The following is a 19,859-nucleotide window of genomic DNA, read 5'->3' on the forward strand; positions in this document are numbered from 1 at the left end:
TAGAAATATATTCCGGCGCATGTGCAGGTGAGCCCCGGACCACATTTCTAAGTGAGCCCGTGAAACCCACTCTGGCAATTGACCCGCTCACCGAAAAAGGCCTCTTAGGCCGCACCCATCTTCTTCATCGACGGAACCTATTGATGGATTGTCACTGCAAAACTGATCCGACTCCGGATCCTCTCAGGAACACAGAGAACATCAACCGTTTTGCATCTACCTCGATACCCACCTCCAACGTCTGCGACGTTAGGAATAACAGTCTTCCCCTGTGTTGAAGAACCGTCAGAGAGAAACAACGATTCTCACCACTTGAGTCTTGACCTTGCCTTAAACAGGAGAGTGTCCCGGTACAAACTAACAATGGCTCTCACTATTGAAAAAGAGAAATACCATCCCACTGCCAGTACACAGGTGAAATAGCAAAGACAATTCTGGATATCCACCCAGGTAATTTGAGTGCGGAGAACAACGTATTCAACTTCTAGTAATTTTTTTTTTTTAAACCAGGGACAGCAGGACAATGCCCTGAATCCGACGCACCTCTGGCATGGCGTCGCGCACCCCCTCCCCTTCCAGAGGGGAACGGCAAGATCTATTAGAAAAATCAGTAAAGGGAAACATCTGTAACACCAGAATGTCCCCCTCAGGATTCTGTAATTAACTCACATGTCCTAGTCTATTCCCGGACTGACTGAAAAGTAGTAGACGAGTTCCCACCAGGGTCGCCTCCAGCCAGGTAGACTCCGCGACATGTGATGTATGCGGAAGAAACAGACAACGACATCCGCTTCTGCTAACCTAACAAGGCTGCAGAGCTCTTACCTTTTTTACCCTCCACTGTCAACACAGAAAAAGAAAAAAGAACGGTATCGAACCGGTTAAAACGACTACATCCCACAAAGGAATGCGATACCAACCATTGTGAAGGAGACTAACTCACAAAGTTAGAATCATCAACAGTATCCCCCCGGGATCGTCTGAACTGAGGTATCCCCAAACAGTGGTACACCGTCCCAGGAAAAAACTCCAGTATCTCTCGGAGACAGCCTCAGCATCTCCCTGGCCACACCTCCTGTATACGTACAGCAGCCGCCGCAATGTTATAAAGAAACAAACCTGACACACGTTAGGTTAATTCTATTGGATGCCTTTCCGAATATAAACACTCCCTCGTGTGCAAGTAATGCAAACAAGCTCAAAGCATAGAAATAAAATATATCACTTAGCTTCCTGTATACGATCCTTTGTGACAGGGTCCCGTGTCGACCAGGAGTTGACGTCCACAGCATTCTCTCCGCGTCGTGAAGAGAAGAAACATTCGGACTCCTGAAGAGGAGTGAAGACCAACTCGTCACGGCCGACCTAGGGCTTAATCAACAGAGCGACCAGCACATGAAAGAGAATACTCTTACTTCAGCATTCATGAATATACATAATGTAATACACAATATATCCCACCAGGAACGTTATGGTCGACAGAAACCCAGTAGTCGTCGACAGAAGGGAATAGTAAGCAGGCCAAATTAACATTCTTGGAACCCCGAGGGGTCTGAGGGAAGCATACATATATAATTTCAAAACACTCCCCCCACATATACCTATAAACATATATACAGGTATTAGACCCTAACAGCATGTTAATTTTCACCCAGTAAATACAGGTGATACCGACAGGGCACCCACATACGACTGTGTCTCCCATACCTTGTTTACTTTACAAGCATACAACCACCAACCTGCTGATACTAAAATCTTCCGAATAAAGGACCAACAGGCGTCGTCAATGCCGACAGTGATCCCCACAGCAGCATGTGACAGATCCCTCACACATGTCGACTAAACCATAGTGGGTAATTTGACAGGAAAACACAGAGATTCATGCACCACAGCAATGATTTTACGCCCATTATTGACCTTAGTGCTATATAACCCTCCATATAGCACTAAACCACCGTGCCCCCCCTCCTTTGTACTATAACCTAGCCGTGGCGGGGACATGAAAGAAAATGGCACTGACTCTGTTGTGAGGGCTAAGCTCCGCCCCTTCCCGGCGCGCTTAAGCCCCGCTAAAACAAAAATATATATATATTGAGCTGGGGGGGGGGATCTAAATATATATATATATATATATATATATATATATATATATATCAGTAATGCCCTGTATATACATACATATAACTATTGCTGCCCTGAGCGCCACCCCTGCGCCCTGCACCCTCATAGCCGTTGGTGTGCGGGAGCAATGGCGCGCAGCGCGCCCGCTGCGGTACACTGGCGTGGAAATCATACCTGGTGCCCGGGCACCTAGTATGTCCCCCTTGCCAGCCATCTGGACGCTCAGAAACATGCTGCCCAGGGTGCTCCCGCTAGCGCCCTGCACCCCGTACAAACCGTTGGCGCTTGTGAGCTAATGGCGCGCTGCGTGACCGCTGTGTAATCCGGTGGGGTATCGTAGATGGTGTCCAGGCACGAATGAGTACTTATGCCAGCGTTAAACACCTTCAGTAACCTGCTGCCCAGGGCGCTCCCCCCCCTCCCCCGCGCCCTGCACCCTGTGAGTGCCGTTGGTGTATATGGGAGCATGGAGCGCAGCGCTACCGCTGCAGTTACCTCCGTTACTGAAGTCTTCTGCCGTCACTGAAGTCTTCTGTTCTTCTAATACTCACCCGGCTTCTTTCTTCTGGCTTCTGTGAGGGGGTTGACGGCGCGGCTCCGGGAACAAGCAGCTAGGCGAACCAAGTGATCGAACCCTCTGGAGCTAATGGTGTCCAGTAGCCTAAGAAGCAGAGCCCTTAACTAAGAAGAAGTAGGTCTGACTTCTCTCCCCTCACTCCCACGCTGCAGGGAGCCTGTAGCCAGCAGGTCTCCCTGAAAATAAAAAGCCTAACAAAAAGTATTTTAGAGAAACTCTGTAGAGCTCCCCCTAGTGCGTGCCCAGTCACTCCTCGGCACAAAGTCTAACCGAGGTCTGGAGGAGGGGCATAGAGGGAGGAGCCAGTTCACACCCAGTCAAAGTCTTTGTAGTGTGCCCAAGCTCCTGCAGATCCCGTCTATACCCCATGGTCCTTTTGGAACCCCAGCATCCTCTAGGACGTAGGAGAAAATAAGAATTTACTTACCGATAATTCTATTTCTCGTAGTCCGTAGTGGATGCTGGGGACTCCGTCAGGACCATGGGGATTAGCGGCTCCGCAGGAGACAGGGCACAAAAGTAAAAGCTTTAGGATCAGGTGGTGTGCACTGGCTCCTCCCCCCATGACCCTCCTCCAAGCCTCAGTTAGGATACTGTGCCCGGACGAGCGTACACAATAAGGAAGGATTTTGAATCCCGGGTAAGACTCCCACCAGCCACACCAATCACACTGTACAACCTGTGATCTGAACCCAGTTAACAGCATGATAACAGCGGAGCCTCTGAAAAGATGGCTCACAACAATAATAACCCGATTTTTGTAACAATAACTATGTACAAGTATTGCAGACAATCCGCACTTGGGATGGGCGCCCAGCATCCACTACGGACTACGAGAAATAGAATTATCGGTAAGTAAATTCTTATTTTCTCTGACGTCCTAAGTGGATGCTGGGGACTGCGTCAGGACCATGGGGATTATACCAAAGCTCCCAAACGGGAGGGAGAGTGCGGATGACTCTGCAGCACCGAATGAGAGAACTCCCGGTCCTCCTCAGTCAGGGTGTGCCCCTGACCAATAGCTGCTCGGCAAAGTTGTAAAGCCGAGACCCCTCGGGCAGCCGCCCAAGATGAGCCCACCTTCCTTGTGGAATGGGCATTTACATATTTTGGCTGTGGCAGGCCTGCCACAGCATGTGCAAGCTGAATTGTACTACACATCCAACTAGCAATCGTCTGCTTAGAATCAAGAGCACCCAGTTTATTGGGTGCATACAGGATAACAGCAAGTCAGTTTTCCTGACTCCAGCCGTCCTGGAAACCTATATTTTCAGGGCCCTGACAACATCTAGCAACTTGGAGTCCTCCAAGTCCCTAGTAGCCGCAGGTACCACAATAAGCTGGTTCAGGTGAAACACTGACACCACCTTAGGGAGAAACTGGGGACGAGTCCGCAGCTCTGCCCTGTCCGAATGGACAATCAGATATGGGCTTTTGTGAGACAAAGTCGCCAATTCTGACACTCGCCTGGCCGAGGCCAGGGCCAACAGCATGGTCACTTTCCATGTGAGATATTTCAAATCCACAGATTTGAGCGGTTTAAACCAATGTGATTTGAGGAATCCCAGCACTACGTTGAGATCCCACAGTGCCACTGGAGGCACAAAAGGGGGTTGTATATGCAGTACTCCCTTGTACAAACTTCTGGACTTCAGGAACTGAAGCCAATTCTTTCTGGAAGAAAATCGACAGGGCCGAAATTTGAACCTTAATGGACACCAATTTGAGGCCCATAGACACTCCTGTTTACAGGAAATGCAGGAATCGACCGAGTTGAAATTTCTTCGTGGGGCCTTCCTGGCCTCACACCATGCAACATATTTTCGCCACATGTGGTGATAATGTTGTGCGGTCACCTCCTTCCTGGCTTTGACCAGGGTAGGAATGACCTCTTCCGGAATGCCTTTTTCCCTTAGGATCTGGCGTTCAACCGCCCTGCCGTCAAACGCAGCCGCGGTAAGTCTTGGAACAGACATGGTACTTGCTGAAGCAAGTCCCTTCTTAGCGGCAGAGGCCATGAGTCCTCTGTGAATATCTCTTGAAGTTCCGGGTACCAAGTCCTTCTTGGCCAATCCGGAGCCACGAGTATAGTTCTTACTCCTCTACGTCTTATAATTCTCAATACCTTGGGTATGAGAAGCAGAGGAGGGAACACATACACCGACTGGTACGCCCACGGTGTTACCAGAACGTCCACAGCTATTGCCTGAAGGTCTCTTGACCTGGCGCAATACCTGTCCAGTTTTTTGTTCAGGCGGGACGCCATCATATCCACCTTTGGTCTTTCCCAACGGTTCACAATCATGTGGAAAACTTCCCGATGAAGTCCCCACTCTCCCGGGTGGAGGTCGTGCCTGCTGAGGAAGTCTGCTTCCCAGTTGTCCACTCCCGGAATGAACACTGCTGACAGTGGTATCACATGATTTTCCGCCCAGCGAAAAATCCTTGCAGTTTTTGCCATTGCCCTCCTGCTTCTTGTGCCGCCCTGTTTACGTGGGCGACTGCCGTGATGTTGTCCCACTGGATCAATACCGGCTGACCTTGAAGCAGAGGTCTTGCTAAGCTTAGAGCATTATAAATTGCCCTTAGCTCCAGTATATTTATGTGGAGAAAAGTCTCCAGACTTGATCACACTCCCTGGAAATTTTTTCCCTGTGTGACTGCTCCCCAGCCTCTCAGGCTGGCCTCCGTGGTCACCAGCATCCAATCCTGAATGCCGAATCTGCGGCCCTCTAGAAGATGAGCACTCTGTAACCACCACAGGAGAGACACCCTTGTCCTTGGAGATAGGGTTATCCGCTGATGCATCTGAAGATGCGATCCGGACCATTTGTCCAGCAGATCCCACTGAAAAGTTCTTGCGTGGAATCTGCCGAATGGAATCGCTTCGTAATAAGCCACCATTTTTCCCAGGACTCTTGTGCAATGATGCACTGACACTTTTCCTGGTTTTAGGAGGTTCCTGACTAGCTCGGATAACTCCCTGGCTTTCTCCTCCGGGAGAAACACCTTTTTCTGGACTGTGTCCAGAATCATCCCTAGGAACAGCAGATGTGTCGTCGGAAACAACTGCGGTTTTGGAATATTTAGAATCCACCCGTGCTGTCGTAGAACTACTTGAGATAGTGCTACTCCGACCTCCAACTGTTCTCTGGACCTTGCTCTTATCAGGAGGTCGTCCATTTTCTTTGAAGAAGAATCATCATTTCGGCCATTACCTTGGTAAAGACCCGGGGTGCCGTGGACAATCCAAACGGCAGCGTCTGAAACTGATAGTGACAGTTCTGTACCACGAACCTGAGATACCCTTGGTGAGAAGGGCAAATTGGGACATGGAGGTAAGCATCCCTGATGTCCCGGGACACCATATAGTCCCCTTCTTCCTGGTTCGCTATCACTGCTCTGAGTGACTCCATCTTGATTTGAACCTTTGTAAGTGCTCAAATATTTCAGATTTAGAATAGGTCTCACCGAGCCTTCTGGTTTCAGTACCACAATATAGTGTGGAATAATACCCCTTTCCTTGTTGTAGGAGGGGTACTTTGATTATCACCTGCTGGGAATACAGCTTGTGAATTGTTTCCAATACTGCCTCCCTGTCGGAGGGAGACGTTGGTAAAGCAGACTTCAGGAACCTGCGAGGGGGAAACGTCTCGACTTTCCAATCTGTACCCCTGGGATACTACTTGTAGGATCCAGGGGTCCTGTACGGCCCCAGCGTCATGCTGAGAACTTGGCAGAAGCGGTGGAAAGCTTCTGTTCCTGGGAATGGGCTGCCTGCTGCAGTCTTCTTCCCTTTCCTCTATCCCTGGGCAGATATGACTCTTATGGGGACGAAAGGACTGAGGCTGAAAAGACGGTGTCTTTTTCTGCAGATATGTGACTTAGGGTAAAAACGGTGGATTTTCCAGCAGTTGCCGTGGCCACCAGGTCCGATGGACCGACCCCAAATAACTCCTCCCCTTTATACGGCAATACATCTTTGTGCCGTTTGGAATCTGCATCACCTGACCACTGTCGTGTCCATAAACATCTTTTGGCAGATATGGACATCGCACTTACTCTTGATGCCAGAGTGCAAATATCCCTCTGTGCATCTCGCATATATAGAAATGCATCCTTTAAATGCCCTATAGTCAATAAAATACTGTCCCTGTCAAGGGTATCAATATTTTTAGTCAGGGAATCCGACCAAGCCATCCCAGCTCTGCACATCCAGGCTGAGGCGATCGCTGGTCGCAGTATAACACCAGTATGTGTGTATATACTTCTTAGGATATTTTCCAGCCTCCTATCAGCTGGCTCCTTGAGGACGGCCCTATCTGGAGACGGTACCGCCACTTGTTTTGATAAGCGTGTGAGCGCCTTATCCACCCTAAGGGGTGTTTCCCAACGCGCCCTAATTTCTGGCGGGAAAGGGTATACCGCCAATAATTTTCCATCGGGGGAAACCCAGGCATCATCACACACTTCATTTAATTTATCTGATTCAGGAAAAACTACAGGTAGTTTTTTCACATCCCACATAATACCCTTTTTTGTGGTACTTGTAGTATCAGAAATATGTAACACCTCCTTCATTGCCCTTAACAAGTAACGTGTGGCCCTAAAGGAAAATACGTTTGTTTCTTCACCGTCGACACTGAAATCAGTGTACGTGTCTGTGTCTGTCGACCGACTGAGGTAAATGGGCGTTTTAAAGCCCCTGACGGTGTTTGAGACGCCTGGACAGGTACTATTTTGTTTGCCGGCCGTCTCTGTTGACATTATCACGTAATTCCTTGAATAAGCCCATCCATTCCGGTGTCGACTCCCTAGAGAGTGACATCACCATTACAGGCAATTTCTCCGCCTCCTCACCAACATCGTCCTCATACATGTCGACACACACGTACCGACACACAGCACACACACAGGGAATGCTCTGATAGAGGACAGGACCCCACTAGCCCTTTGGGGAGACAGAGGGAGAGTTTGCCAGCACACACCAAAAACGCTATAATTATACAGGGACAACCTTTATATAAGTGTTTTTCCCTTATAGCATTTTAATATATATATAGTCATATCGCCAAATCAGTGCCCCCCCTCTCTGTTTTAACCCTGTTTCTGTAGTGCAGTGCAGGGGAGAGCATGGGAGCCTTCCCACCAGCATTTCTGTGAGGGAAAATGGCGCTGTGTGCTGAGGAGAATAGGCCCCGCCCCCTTTTCGGCGGGCTTCTTCTCCCGTTTTTCTGAGACCTGGCAGGGGTTAAATACATCCATATAGCCCCCAGGGGCTATATGTGATGTATTTTTAGCCAGAAATAAGGTACTATCATTGCTGCCCAGGGCGCCCCCCCCAGCGCCCTGCACCCTCAGTGACCGCTGCTATGAAGTGTGCTGACAACAATGGCGCACAGCTGCAGTGCTGTGCGCTACCTTATGAAGACTGAAAAGTCTTCTGCCGCCGGTTTCTGGACCTCTTCACTTTTCGGCATCTGCAAGGGGGTCGGCGGCGCGGCTCCGGGACGAACCCCAGGGTGAGACCTGTGTTCCGACTCCCTCTGGAGCTAATGGTGTCCAGTAGCCTAAGAAGCCAATCCATCCTGCACGCAGGTGAGTTCACTTCTTCTCCCCTAAGTCCCTCGTAGCAGTGAGCCTGTTGCCAGCAGGACTCACTGAAAATAAGAAACCTAACAAAACTTTTACTCTAAGCAGCTCTTTAGGAGAGCCACCTAGATTGCACCCTTCTCGGCCGGGCACAAAAATCTAACTGAGGCTTGGAGGAGGGTCATGGGGGGAGGAGCCAGTGCACACCACCTGATCCTAAAGCTTTTACTTTTGTGCCCTGTCTCCTGCGGAGCCGCTAATCCCCATGGTCCTGACGGAGTCCCCAGCATCCACTTAGGACGTCAGAGAAAATAGGATTTTACTTACCGGTTCATCTATTTCTCGTAGTATGTAGAGGATGCTGGGGACTCCGTAAGGACCATGGGGAATAGACAGGCTCCGCAGGAGATAGGGCACTTTAAGAAAGCTTTGGATTCTGGGTGTGCACTGGCTCCTCCCTCTATGTCCCTCCTCCAGACCTCAGTTAGAGAAACTGTGCCCAGAGGATATGAACAGTACGAGGAAAGGATTTATGTAACCTAAGGGCGAGATTCATACCAGCCACACCAATCACACCGTATAACTTGTGATAAACTACCCAGTTAACAGTATGAACAAGTAACATAGCCTCGGATCAAGACCGACCAACTATAACATAACCATTATGTAAGCAATAACTATATACAAGTCTTGCAGAAGACGTCCGCACTTGGGACGGGCGCCCAGCATCCTCTACGGACTACGAGAAATAGATTTACCGGTAAGTAAAATCCTATTTTCTCTAACGTCCTAGAGGATGCTGGGAACTCCGTAAGGAGCATGGGGATTATACCAAAGCTCCCAAACGGGCGGGAGAGTGCGGATGACTCTGTAGCACCGATTGAGCAAACACTAGCTCCCTCTCTGATGGGGAAGCCGGCAGAGCCGATTTGAAAAACCGGCGAGGGGGCATGTCTTCGAATTCCAGTTTGTACTCCTGGGAAACAATCTCTATTGCCCAGGGATCCACCTGTGATTGAACCCAGACGTACCTTCTTGTTTTTATTGGAACGAAAGGACTGCATTTGATAATGTGGTACCTTCTTGGAATGCTGCGGGGGAACATAAGGTAAAAAATTCGATTTACCGGCCGTAGCAGTAGAGACTAGGTCCGAGAGGCCTTCTCCAAACAACTCCTCCCCCTTGTTAGGCAATGACTCCATATGCCGCTTTGAGTCAGCGTCTCCCGTCCACTGTCGGGTCCACAAGAGCCGCCTAGCAGAAATAGACATAGCGTTTATTCTAGAGCTTAGTAAACAAATGTCTCTCTGAGCATCCCTCATATACAAGGCAGCATCTCTGATATGCTCCATGGTCATTAGAATGGTATCCCTATCTAAGGTGCCCATCTCCGTAGATAAGGAGTCTGCCCATGCCACGACAGCACTACAAACCCAGGCCGATGCCATAGCCGGCCTAACTAAAGTTCCTGAATGTGTGTAAATGAGCTTCATGGTAATTTCCTGCTTGCGATCAGCAGGATCCTTGAGGGAAGCAGTATCCGGAGAAGGCAGTGCCACCTTCTTGGATAAGCATGTCAGCGCCTTGTCTACTTTAGGCGCAGATACCCATCGTATCCGATCCTTCTGTGGAAAAGGATACGCCATGAGAATCCTTTTGGGAACATGGAGTCTCCTATCCGGAGATTCCCAAGCCTTTTCGCATAATTCGCTTAGCTCAAATGAGGACGGAAACGTGACCTCAGGCTTTTTCCCTTTATACATGTGAACCCTCGTGTCAGGGACAGGGGGTTCCTCAGTGATATGCAAAACCTCTTTTATGGCAATAATCACGTACCTAATACCTTTTGCCAGCTTCGGCTGTAATTTTGCATCCTCATAGTCGACACTAGAGTCAGTATCTGTGTCGGTATCTGTGTCAGCGACCTGGGATATGGGGAACTTTTGAGACCCTGAAGGTCCTGGTGCCACAGGGACAGGCACGGACTGGCTACCTGACTGATCCCTAGCTTCAGCCTTGTCTAATCTTTTTTGCAGGAGATTTATATTTGCATTCAAGACATTCAGCATATCCACCCAGTCCGGTGTCGGCGTTGCCGACGGCGACCTGACATTCAAGCACTCCCCCTCCACATTAAGCGAGCCTTCCTCATCAAACATGTCGACACACGCGTACCGACACACTGCACACACCCAGGGAAACTTTTTCTGAAGACAGTATCCCCTGAAAGGACCTTTGGAGAGACAGAGAGAGAGTATGCCAGCACACACCCCAGCGCAACAACCTGGAGACCAACACAGAATGCTTTTCCCCAGCAGCGCTGTATTATACTTTATCCGCCAATTATGTGCCCCCCCCCCCTCTCTTTTTAAACTCCCTTCACCGTGTGTAAGCAGGGGAGAGTCCGGAGAGCTTCCTCTCAGCGTTCTGTGAGAGAGAAATGGCGCTGGTGAGTGCTGAGGGAGAAGCCCCGCCCCCTCGGCGGCGGGCTTCTGTCCCGCTCAAAATCGTGTAAAATGGCGGGGGCTCAATTATATACATGTACAGTGCCCAGCTATACATGTATATACCTATTTACCATCTAAGAGGTGTTATTATTGCTGCCCAGGGCGCCCCCCCCCCTGCTCCCTGCACCCATACAGTGACCGGAGTGTGTGAGGTGATGTGGAGCAATGACGCACAGCTGCAGTGCTGCGCGTTACCTCTGTGAAGCTGAAGGCTTCTGCCGCCTGAGACGTCTTATTGCTTCTGTTCTTCTGGCTCTGTGAGGAGAACGGCGGCGTGGCTCCGGGGGTGGACGCCCAGGACGAACCTGTGGTTACCCCCTCTGAAGCTAATGGTGTCCAGTAGCCGAGGAAGCAGATCCTATCAGTTAAGTAGGTCTGCCCCTCTCTCCTCAGTCCCTCGATGCAGGGAGCCTGTTGCCAGCAGTGCTCCCTGTGAAAAAGTAAAAATCCAAACAAAAATGCTTTCTGTAGCAAGGAACTCAAGAGAGCTCCCTGCAGTACACCCTTCATCCTCTGGGCACAGTGTAAAACAGAGGTCTGGAGGAGGGACATAGAGGGAGGAGCCAGTGCACACCCAGAATCCAAAGCTTTCTTAAAGTGCCCTATCTCCTGCGGAGCCCGTCTATTCCCCATGGTCCTTACGGAGTCCCCAGCATCCTCTAGGACGTTCGAGAAATAACCTTTGATACTAGTGTAATACCCCGCTATGCAAGCTATTACGTCTGAGACTGTGGTGTGTGCTACACGTGATTACACAGGCAGATTATTCCCAGCATCCTCTGGGGCTACACAAGATTTAAAGAGCATGTCACATGACCAGTGTCAGGTGGTGACAGAAGTAAGTGGCAGTGAGGACTGGGAAGTTGAGGTAACCTGCGAGGATGAGTAGCTGCACTGCTGCAGCCGGCTGTCAGGCCGTGGCAGCGGTGATAGATTGACTCGTGGGTGGGTGTCAGCTGCTGTTATCCTGCTGGAAGTCAGAGTGCTGGGTAAATCAGAGGAGAGAGACAGATGCTGTGCCAGCAGCTGTGTAGGAGAGACAGCACGCCAGGATCCAGCAGCCCCAGAGAGACAGAGCTGAATGTTACCTGGAGGCAGAGCCAATATCCAAGCCGACCACCTCTCAGTAGCTGACATAGTAAGGCAGTGCTGGGAGGCACGGATCCATGGGGCAGGGTTGAGCCAGAAACAGGACCAGTCAGAAGTGACAGCAGTGGGACAGGAGACTTCTGGAGCCACGGAGCATTAGACCTACTACTTAGGTCAACCGGACCAGGTTGTCACTAACATATTGTTATATGCACCCATGCCCTTCATCATCATATAAAGCACTGACCAGTATCATCACACCACTTGCAAGAGACTTTTACCAAGTTAGAGCTGCCAACAGTTGTTATACTAAGAACCCTTACAGCTATAACTAGGCTGGATGAAAAGTTTAGCTCTCCTAACTTCTGAATTTAAGTTTACAATTTATATTGCTACATCGTGACAATTCTCTACAATAGCACCCATCACAGAAAGGGTCCCACCGTGGTTGCAACCAACTTACTCTAGGAAAATGCTCTGGATAACAGATCCAGATTGTGGGACATTGTATATATTTGTTGAAGCTCTACATATAACAATAGGACAATCACATAACTTGTAACTATTTTCTTAATTTATTATCTGACAGTGATAAATTGTGAATGTTATGTTGATTTATTTAAGTGACGTAGAAATGTTTTTAGTGTGAACTGTTATTATTACTATTCGCACAAGTTAAACATGGATTGCAGAATAGTTCCAGAATAATAAAATAGACATTTTTTTATTTTATTTATTGTGACATTTACTGAGTTGGGATTGGGAAACCACCTGCCTCTCTGCTGTGTCCATGCACAGTCTTGAAGAAGCCCCAGGAACAGCCAGAACGGTGAGCAAACCATACTTGTTGATCCACTAATACCCTTAGGGTGTTACACTAGGCCTTACAATTGAAATAATCCTTACATAAAGTACACAATCTGTATTATTCCTGTGGGCAAAAGAACTAACTCATTCATTTTTGCGGTAACTCTATACATCTACATCACCTGGTTCAAAGGAACTAAAAGCTACACAGAAATGTGTATTTCTTATTTAATGTCTTAATGTTTAAAAAAAAACGTACTTATCAGATATTATAATCCAATGTGAAATTCAGTAGAATACATAAACTTTAACAAACATACAGGAAACCATGACACAGTCATAAAAGAATTACCATGCCGTCCACAAATAATAAAAATAAAAATTCCCAAGTTTCATACCTTAATAATATCAGTAAGAAAAGCAATGTATATGTACCTTGCCAGACAGTTTCAGGATAAGCTATTTTTGCAACCAGAACAAAACTGGTGAAGTGCCATACTTCCCCTCACTCTCTGGTGAGTGGACAGTCCGCATGGATCCCCAATTCCTGCTGGCCAGAATGCAATAAAATCCCACTCCCAGGTGACTAAGAGTATAATACAGAATTTATTCCCAAAAGGATTAGGGGTATATTTACTAAAGTGCTGGTTTACTCTGATCACCATTACCTGGTGACCAGAGTAAAATGCAAAAACCCATCCCCTAGTAGCCTACTTAAATACAGATAGCATTATTCAGAGTGAGACGTAAATGTGATTTGCAGCTGTTCTTAACATCAAGCTGCATTTTTTTAAGTGCATATGCAAATTTTAACAATCCGCTTCTTTTTTAATTACCTGCAATAAAACCAACAGTCAAATCTTTTCCTGTATTTGGGACATTCCCCTTTGCCCATAAGGTCTTGAGACTGTTGTAAGTGTAGAAGTAGACAAAGTTGGAGCAGCAGAGGCTGGAAATCACAGGAAACCAACCTCTGTATGGAGCAAGCCTGCAGAGGAGAGCAAAACACATTTAATTAAAGAGGATTTATAGTGGCAAATGATATAAACTTTTAGGCAAAAATAAACTGATAAAAGAAAAAATCACCATAGCGATAAAAATTTCTGCAAACTAATAACAAAGACAATAACAGGATGGAGCTGCAGGGACAGAGCCGTGGTAGAGTGAAGGACGGAGCAAGACAGAGTGGAGGGCAGGATGGCATGAAGTGGGGGGCAAATACGATGAGTTGTCCAATAAACTAGAACACATACATATTATTATTATAATATTATCATCAGGATGATGCACAGGACGTCTCGCATATAGAGCAGCATGAAGAAGGCTTTATTCCGGCAGTGGGTAGGCATTCCTGTGGATCACCGATCTGCTGTGGGCACTGTGATGCCTGGTATAGGAGCCACTAAGGAAAGGTAACAGAGTGCTACCCCTGATCACTGTGGCGTACAGTGATCAAGAGACTGGGGGCAGAGCCATGGCTACTGTGAGCTGCAGCTGCCGGGCTCCCTGATCACACTCTGGAGGCGGAGATGCAGCCAGCACCAGATGCGGTCAGACTGTCTTTGAAGTTGCCGATTACTGTGGCCACAGTTATTGGGACACACTATGTGACTGCTGAGCTGGGGCTGCCACTGGCTGCCCGATCACTGTGGCCAGCAGTGATTAGGACAAACTGGGGGCGGAGCCGTGGGTGCAGAGGTACCACATTAAACCCAAACCCAGCCCTGTTTCTGCAAGATGAAATGTTTAACATTGGCTATACTTCATACCTATATAATTGCTGAGGGTTCGGTACGCGTGACCGGCGGTCAGGAGACCACAAGTCACTATACCAATGGCAGAATCCCTGCTTGCAGATGGCCGGCAGGAGGGGGGTGAGCGGAATGAAACCCTTTGTGGGCTCGCTTCGCTTGCCACACTGCGGGCTCAGTGACAGGTTATATTCCCACTCTATGGGTGTCGTGGACACCCACAAGTGGGAATAGTCCCTGTTAGTCAGCATGCCAACTGTTGGGACTGTAAGGGGGTGGGATTCCGGCGTCCGTATTGTGACCGGCTGTCTCCTGACCGCCGGTCACGTAACTGCCTCCCACTGCTGATACATACTTATACAATATGTAGGGAAGAAAAGGATCGGTGAAAACCACTAGTGGATTAAACACCTGTAGAGACTTAGTGTGTGGCGCACTCTTTTAAATGTTCAGATGAAATAGTTAAAACTTAACTTTTATTCATATATTCTTAAAAAATTATTTTCAAAGTAGGCATAGAAACAGTGATCTGGCTGCCTGGAAGTTTGAATAATAAGAATGTACTCACCGGTAATTCTATTTCTCGTAGTCCGTAGTGGATGCTGGGTACTCCGTAAGGACCATGGGGAATAGACGGGCTCCGCAGGAGACAGGGCACTCTTTAAAGAAAGATTAGGTACTATATCTGGTGTGCACTGGCTCCTCCCTCTATGCCCCTCCTCCAGACCTCAGTTAGGGAAACTGTGCCCGGAAGAGCTGACATTACTAGGAAAGGATTTGGAATCCAGGGTAAGACTCATACCAGCCACACCAATCACACCGTACAACTTGTGATAACTATACCCAGTTAACAGTATGTACAACAGCTGAGCCTCATTCAACAGATGGCTCAGAACAATAACCCTATAGTTAAGCAATAACTATATACAAGTATTGCAGAAGTCCGCACTTGGGACGGGCTCCCAGCATCCACTACGGACTACGAGAAATAGAATTACCGGTGAGTAAATTCTTATTTTCTCTGACGTCCTAGTGGATGCTGGGTACTCCGTAAGGACCATGGGGATTATACCAAAGCTCCCAAACGGGCGGGAGAGTGCGGATGACTCTGCAGCACCGAATGAGCAAACTGAAGGTCCTCCTCAGCCAGGGTATCAAACTTGTAGAATTTTGCAAACGTGTTTGATCCCGACCAGGTAGCAGCTCGGCAAAGTTGTAAAGCCGAGACCCCTCGGGCAGCCGCCCAAGAGCCCACCTTCCTCGTGGAATGGGCTTTTACTGATTTAGGATGCGGCAGTCCAGCCGCAGAATGTGCAAGTTGAATCGTGCTACAGATCCAGCGAGCAATAGTCTGCTTAGAAGCAGGAGCACCCAGCTTGTTGGGTGCATGCAGGATACACAGCGAGTCAGTTTTTCTGACTCTAGCCGTCCTGGAAACATAGATTTTCAGGGCCCGGACTACGTCCAGCAACTTGGAATCCTCCAAGTCCCGAGTAGCCGCAGGCACCACAATAGGTTGGTTCAAATGAAACGCTGATACCACCTTAGGGAGAAATTGGGGACGAGTCCCCAATTCTGCCCTGTCCATATAGAAGATCAGATAAGGGCTTTTACATGACAAAGCCGCCAATTCTGACATACGCCTAGCCGAAGCCAAGGCCAAAAGCATGACCACTTTCCACGTGAGATACTTCAACTCCACGGTCTGAAGTGGCTCAAACCAATGTGATTTTAGGAAATCCAACACTACGTTGAGATCCCAAGGTGCCACTGGAGGCACAAAAGGGGGCTGAATATGCAGCACTCCCTTAACAAACGTCTAAACTTCAGGCAGTGAAGCCAGTTATTTTTGAAAGAAAATAGACAGGGACGAAATCTGGACTTTTATGGATCCCAATTTTAGGCCCATAGTCACTCCTGACTGTAGGAAGTGCAGAAATCGACCCAGCTGAAATTCCTCTGTTGGGGCCTTCATAGCCTCACACCAAGCAACATATTTTCGCCATATGCGGTGATAATGTTTTGCTGTCACATCCTTCCTAGCTTTTATCAGCGTAGGAATGACTTCAACCGGAATGCCCTTTTCCATCAGGATCCGGCGTTCAACCGCCATGCCGTCAAACGCAGCCGCGGTAAGTCTTGGAACAGACAGGGCCCCTGCTGTAGCAGGTCCTGTCGGAGCGGCAGAGGCCAAGGGTCCTCTAAGATCATTTCTTGTAGTTCTGGGTACCAAGTTCTTCTTGGCCAATCCGGAACGATGAGTATAGTTCTTACTCCTCTCTCTCCTATTATCCTCAGTACCTTTGGTATGAGAGGAAGAGGAGGGAACACATAAACCGACTGGTACACCCACGGTGTCACTAGAGCGTCCACAGCTATCGCCTGAGGGTCCCTTGACCTGGCGCAATATCTTTTTAGCTTTTTGTTGAGGCGGGACGCCATCATGTCCACCTGTGGCCTTTCCCAACGATTTACAATCAGCTGGAAGACTTCTGGATGAAGTCCCCACTCTCCCGGGTGGAGGTCGTGCCTGCTGAGGAAGTCTGCTTCCCAGTTGTCCACTCCCGGAATGAACACTGCTGACAGTGCTATCACGTGATTTCAGGGGTTTTGCTTGACTTAGGGCATTGTAAATGGCCCTTAGTTCCAGAATATTTATGTGTAGGGAAGTCTCCTGACTCGACCATTGTCCTTGGAAGTTTCTTCCCTGAGTGACTGCCCCCCAACCTTGGAGGCTTGCATCCGTGGTCACCAGGACCCAGTCCTGAATGCCGAATCTGCGGCCCTCGAGAAGATGAGCACTCTGCAGCCACCACAGCAGAGACACCCTGGCCCTCGGGGACAGGGTGATCAACCGATGCATCTGAAGATGCGATCCGGACCACTTGTCTAACAGATCCCACTGAAAGATCCTTCCATGGAACCTGCCGAAGGGAATTGCTTCGTAAGAAGCTACCATCTTTCCCAGGACTCGCGTGCAGTGATGCACCGACACCTGTTTTGGTTTCAGGAGGTCTCTGACCAGAGATGACAACTCCTTGGCCTTCTCCTCCGGGAGAAACACCTTCTTCTGTTCTGTGTCCAGAATCATACCCAAGAACAGCAGACGCGTCGTAGGAACCAGCTGCGACTTTGGGATAATCAGAATCCAGCCGTGCTGTTGTAGCACTTCCTGAGATAGTGCTACTCCGACCAACAACTGCTCCATGGACCTCGCCTTTATAAGGAGATCGTCCAAGTACGGGATAATTATAACTCCCTTCTTTCGAAGGAGTATCATCATTTCGGCCATTACCTTGGTAAATACCCTCGGTGCCGTGGACAGACCAAACGGCAACGTCTGGAATTGGTAATGGCAGTCCTGTACCACAAATCGGAGGTACTCCTGGTGAGGTGGGTAAATGGGGACATGTAGGTAAGCATCCTTGATGTCCAGTGATACCATAAAATCCCCCTCTTCCAGGCTTGCAATAACCGCCATGAGCGATTCCATTTTGAACTTGAACTTCTTTATATAAGTGTTCAAGGATTTCAAATTTAGAATGGGTCTCACCGAACCGTCTGGTTTCGGTACCACAAACATTGTGGAATAGTAACCCCGTCCCTGTTGAAGGAGGGGAACTTTGATTATCACCTGCTGGAGGTACAGCTTGTGAATTGCCGCCAGTACTACCTCCCTTTCCCTGGGAGTAGCTGGCAAGGCTGATTTGAGGTAACGGCGAGGGGGAGACGTCTCGAACTCCAGCTTGTATCCCTGAGATACCACTTGTAGAACCCAGAGATCCACCTGTGAGCGAACCCACTGGTCGCTGAAGTTCCGGAGACGGGCCCCCACCGCACCTGGCTCCACCCGTGGAGCCCCAGCGTCATGCGGTGGACTTAGTGGAAGCAGGGGAGGATTTTTGTTCCTGGGAACTGGCTGTCTGGTGCAGCTTTTTCCCTCTACCCCTGCCTCTGGGCAGAAAGGACGCGCCTCTGACCCGCTTGCCTTTCTGGGGCCGAAAGGACTGTACTTGATAATACGGTGCTTTCTTAGGCTGTGAGGGAACCTGAGGTAAAAAAGTCGACTTTCCAGCTGTTGCTGTGGACACGAGGTCCGAGAGACCGTCCCCAAACAATTCCTCACCCTTATAAGGCAAAACTTCCATGTGCCTTTTAGAATCAGCATCACCTGTCCACTGCCGAGTCCATAATACTCTTCTGGCAGAAATGGACATTGCATTAATTCTAGATGCCAGCCGGCAAATGTCCCTCTGTGCATCCCTCATATATAAGACTACGTCTTTAATATGCTCTATGGTTAGCAAAATAGTATCCCTGTCAAGGGAATCAATGTTATCTGACAGGGAATCAGACCATGCTGCTGCAGCACTACACATCCATGCTGAAGCAATAGCAGGTCTCAGTATAGTACCTGAGTGTGTATACACAGACTTCAGGATAGCCTCCTGCTTTCTATCTGCTGGCTCCTTTAAGGCGGCCGTATCCTGAGACGGCAGTGCCACCTTTTTTGATAAGCGTGTGAGCGCCTTGTCCACCCTAGGGGATGTCTCCCAGCGTAACCTATCCGTTGGCGGGAAAGGGTACGCCATTAGTAACCGCTTAGAAATCACTAGTTTCTTATCTGGGGAACCCCACGCTTCTTCACACAATTCATTTAACTCATCAGATGGGGGAAAAGACACTGGCTGCTTTTTCTCCCCAAACATAATACCCTTTTTTGTGGTAACCGGGTTAATGTCAGAAATGTGCAACACATTTTTCATTGCCGTAATCATGCATCGGATGGCCCTTGTGGATTGTACAATTGTCTCATCCTCGTCGACACTGGAGTCAGACTCCGTGTCGACATCTGTGTCTGCCATCTGAGGTAGCGGGCGTTTTTGAGCCCCTGATGGCCTCTGAGACGCTTGGGCAGGCGCGGGCTGAGATGCCGGCTGTCCCAAAGCTGTTACGTCATCGAACCTTTTATGCAAGGAGTTGACACTGTCGGTTAATACCTTCCACATATCCATCCACTCTGGTGTCGGCCCCGCAGGGGGCGACATCACACTTATCGGCTCCTGCTCCGCCTCCACGTAAGCGTCCTCATCAAACATGTCGACACAGCCGTACCGACACACCGCACACACACACAGGGAATGCACTGACTGAGGACAGGACCCCACAAAGTCCTTTGGGGAGACAGAGAGAGAGTATGCCAGCACACACCAGAGCGCTATATAACACAGGGATTTACACTAATACAAAGTGAATTTTTCCCCCAATAGCCGCTTATTATCACAATTGCGCCTAAATTTATGTGCCCCCCCTCTCTTTTTTACCCTTTCCGTAGTGCAGTGGTTTCCAAACTTTTTTTAATCACGGCGCCCTAAAATATCAGAATTTTTTTCACGGCACCCCTAGGTCAAAAAT

General features: G+C 48.8%; 1 protein-coding gene across 5 annotated transcripts in view; it reads right to left on the reverse strand.

The window, feature by feature from the left end:
* SLC25A17 (solute carrier family 25 member 17) overlaps positions 1 to 19,859 on the reverse strand; it is a 502,099-nt gene that overhangs the window by 216,784 nt on the left and 265,456 nt on the right. For all 5 annotated transcript variants that reach the window (XM_063940362.1, XM_063940358.1, XM_063940361.1 and 2 more), the window contains one exon: positions 13,530 to 13,681. In XM_063940362.1, the coding sequence (XP_063796432.1) occupies positions 13,530 to 13,681 (152 nt within the window). The remainder of the gene's footprint in view (positions 1 to 13,529; positions 13,682 to 19,859) is intronic.

The sequence above is a fragment of the Pseudophryne corroboree genome, chromosome 9 (assembly GCF_028390025.1).
Source record: "Pseudophryne corroboree isolate aPseCor3 chromosome 9, aPseCor3.hap2, whole genome shotgun sequence".
NCBI classification, from domain to species: Eukaryota; Metazoa; Chordata; class Amphibia; order Anura; family Myobatrachidae; genus Pseudophryne; species Pseudophryne corroboree.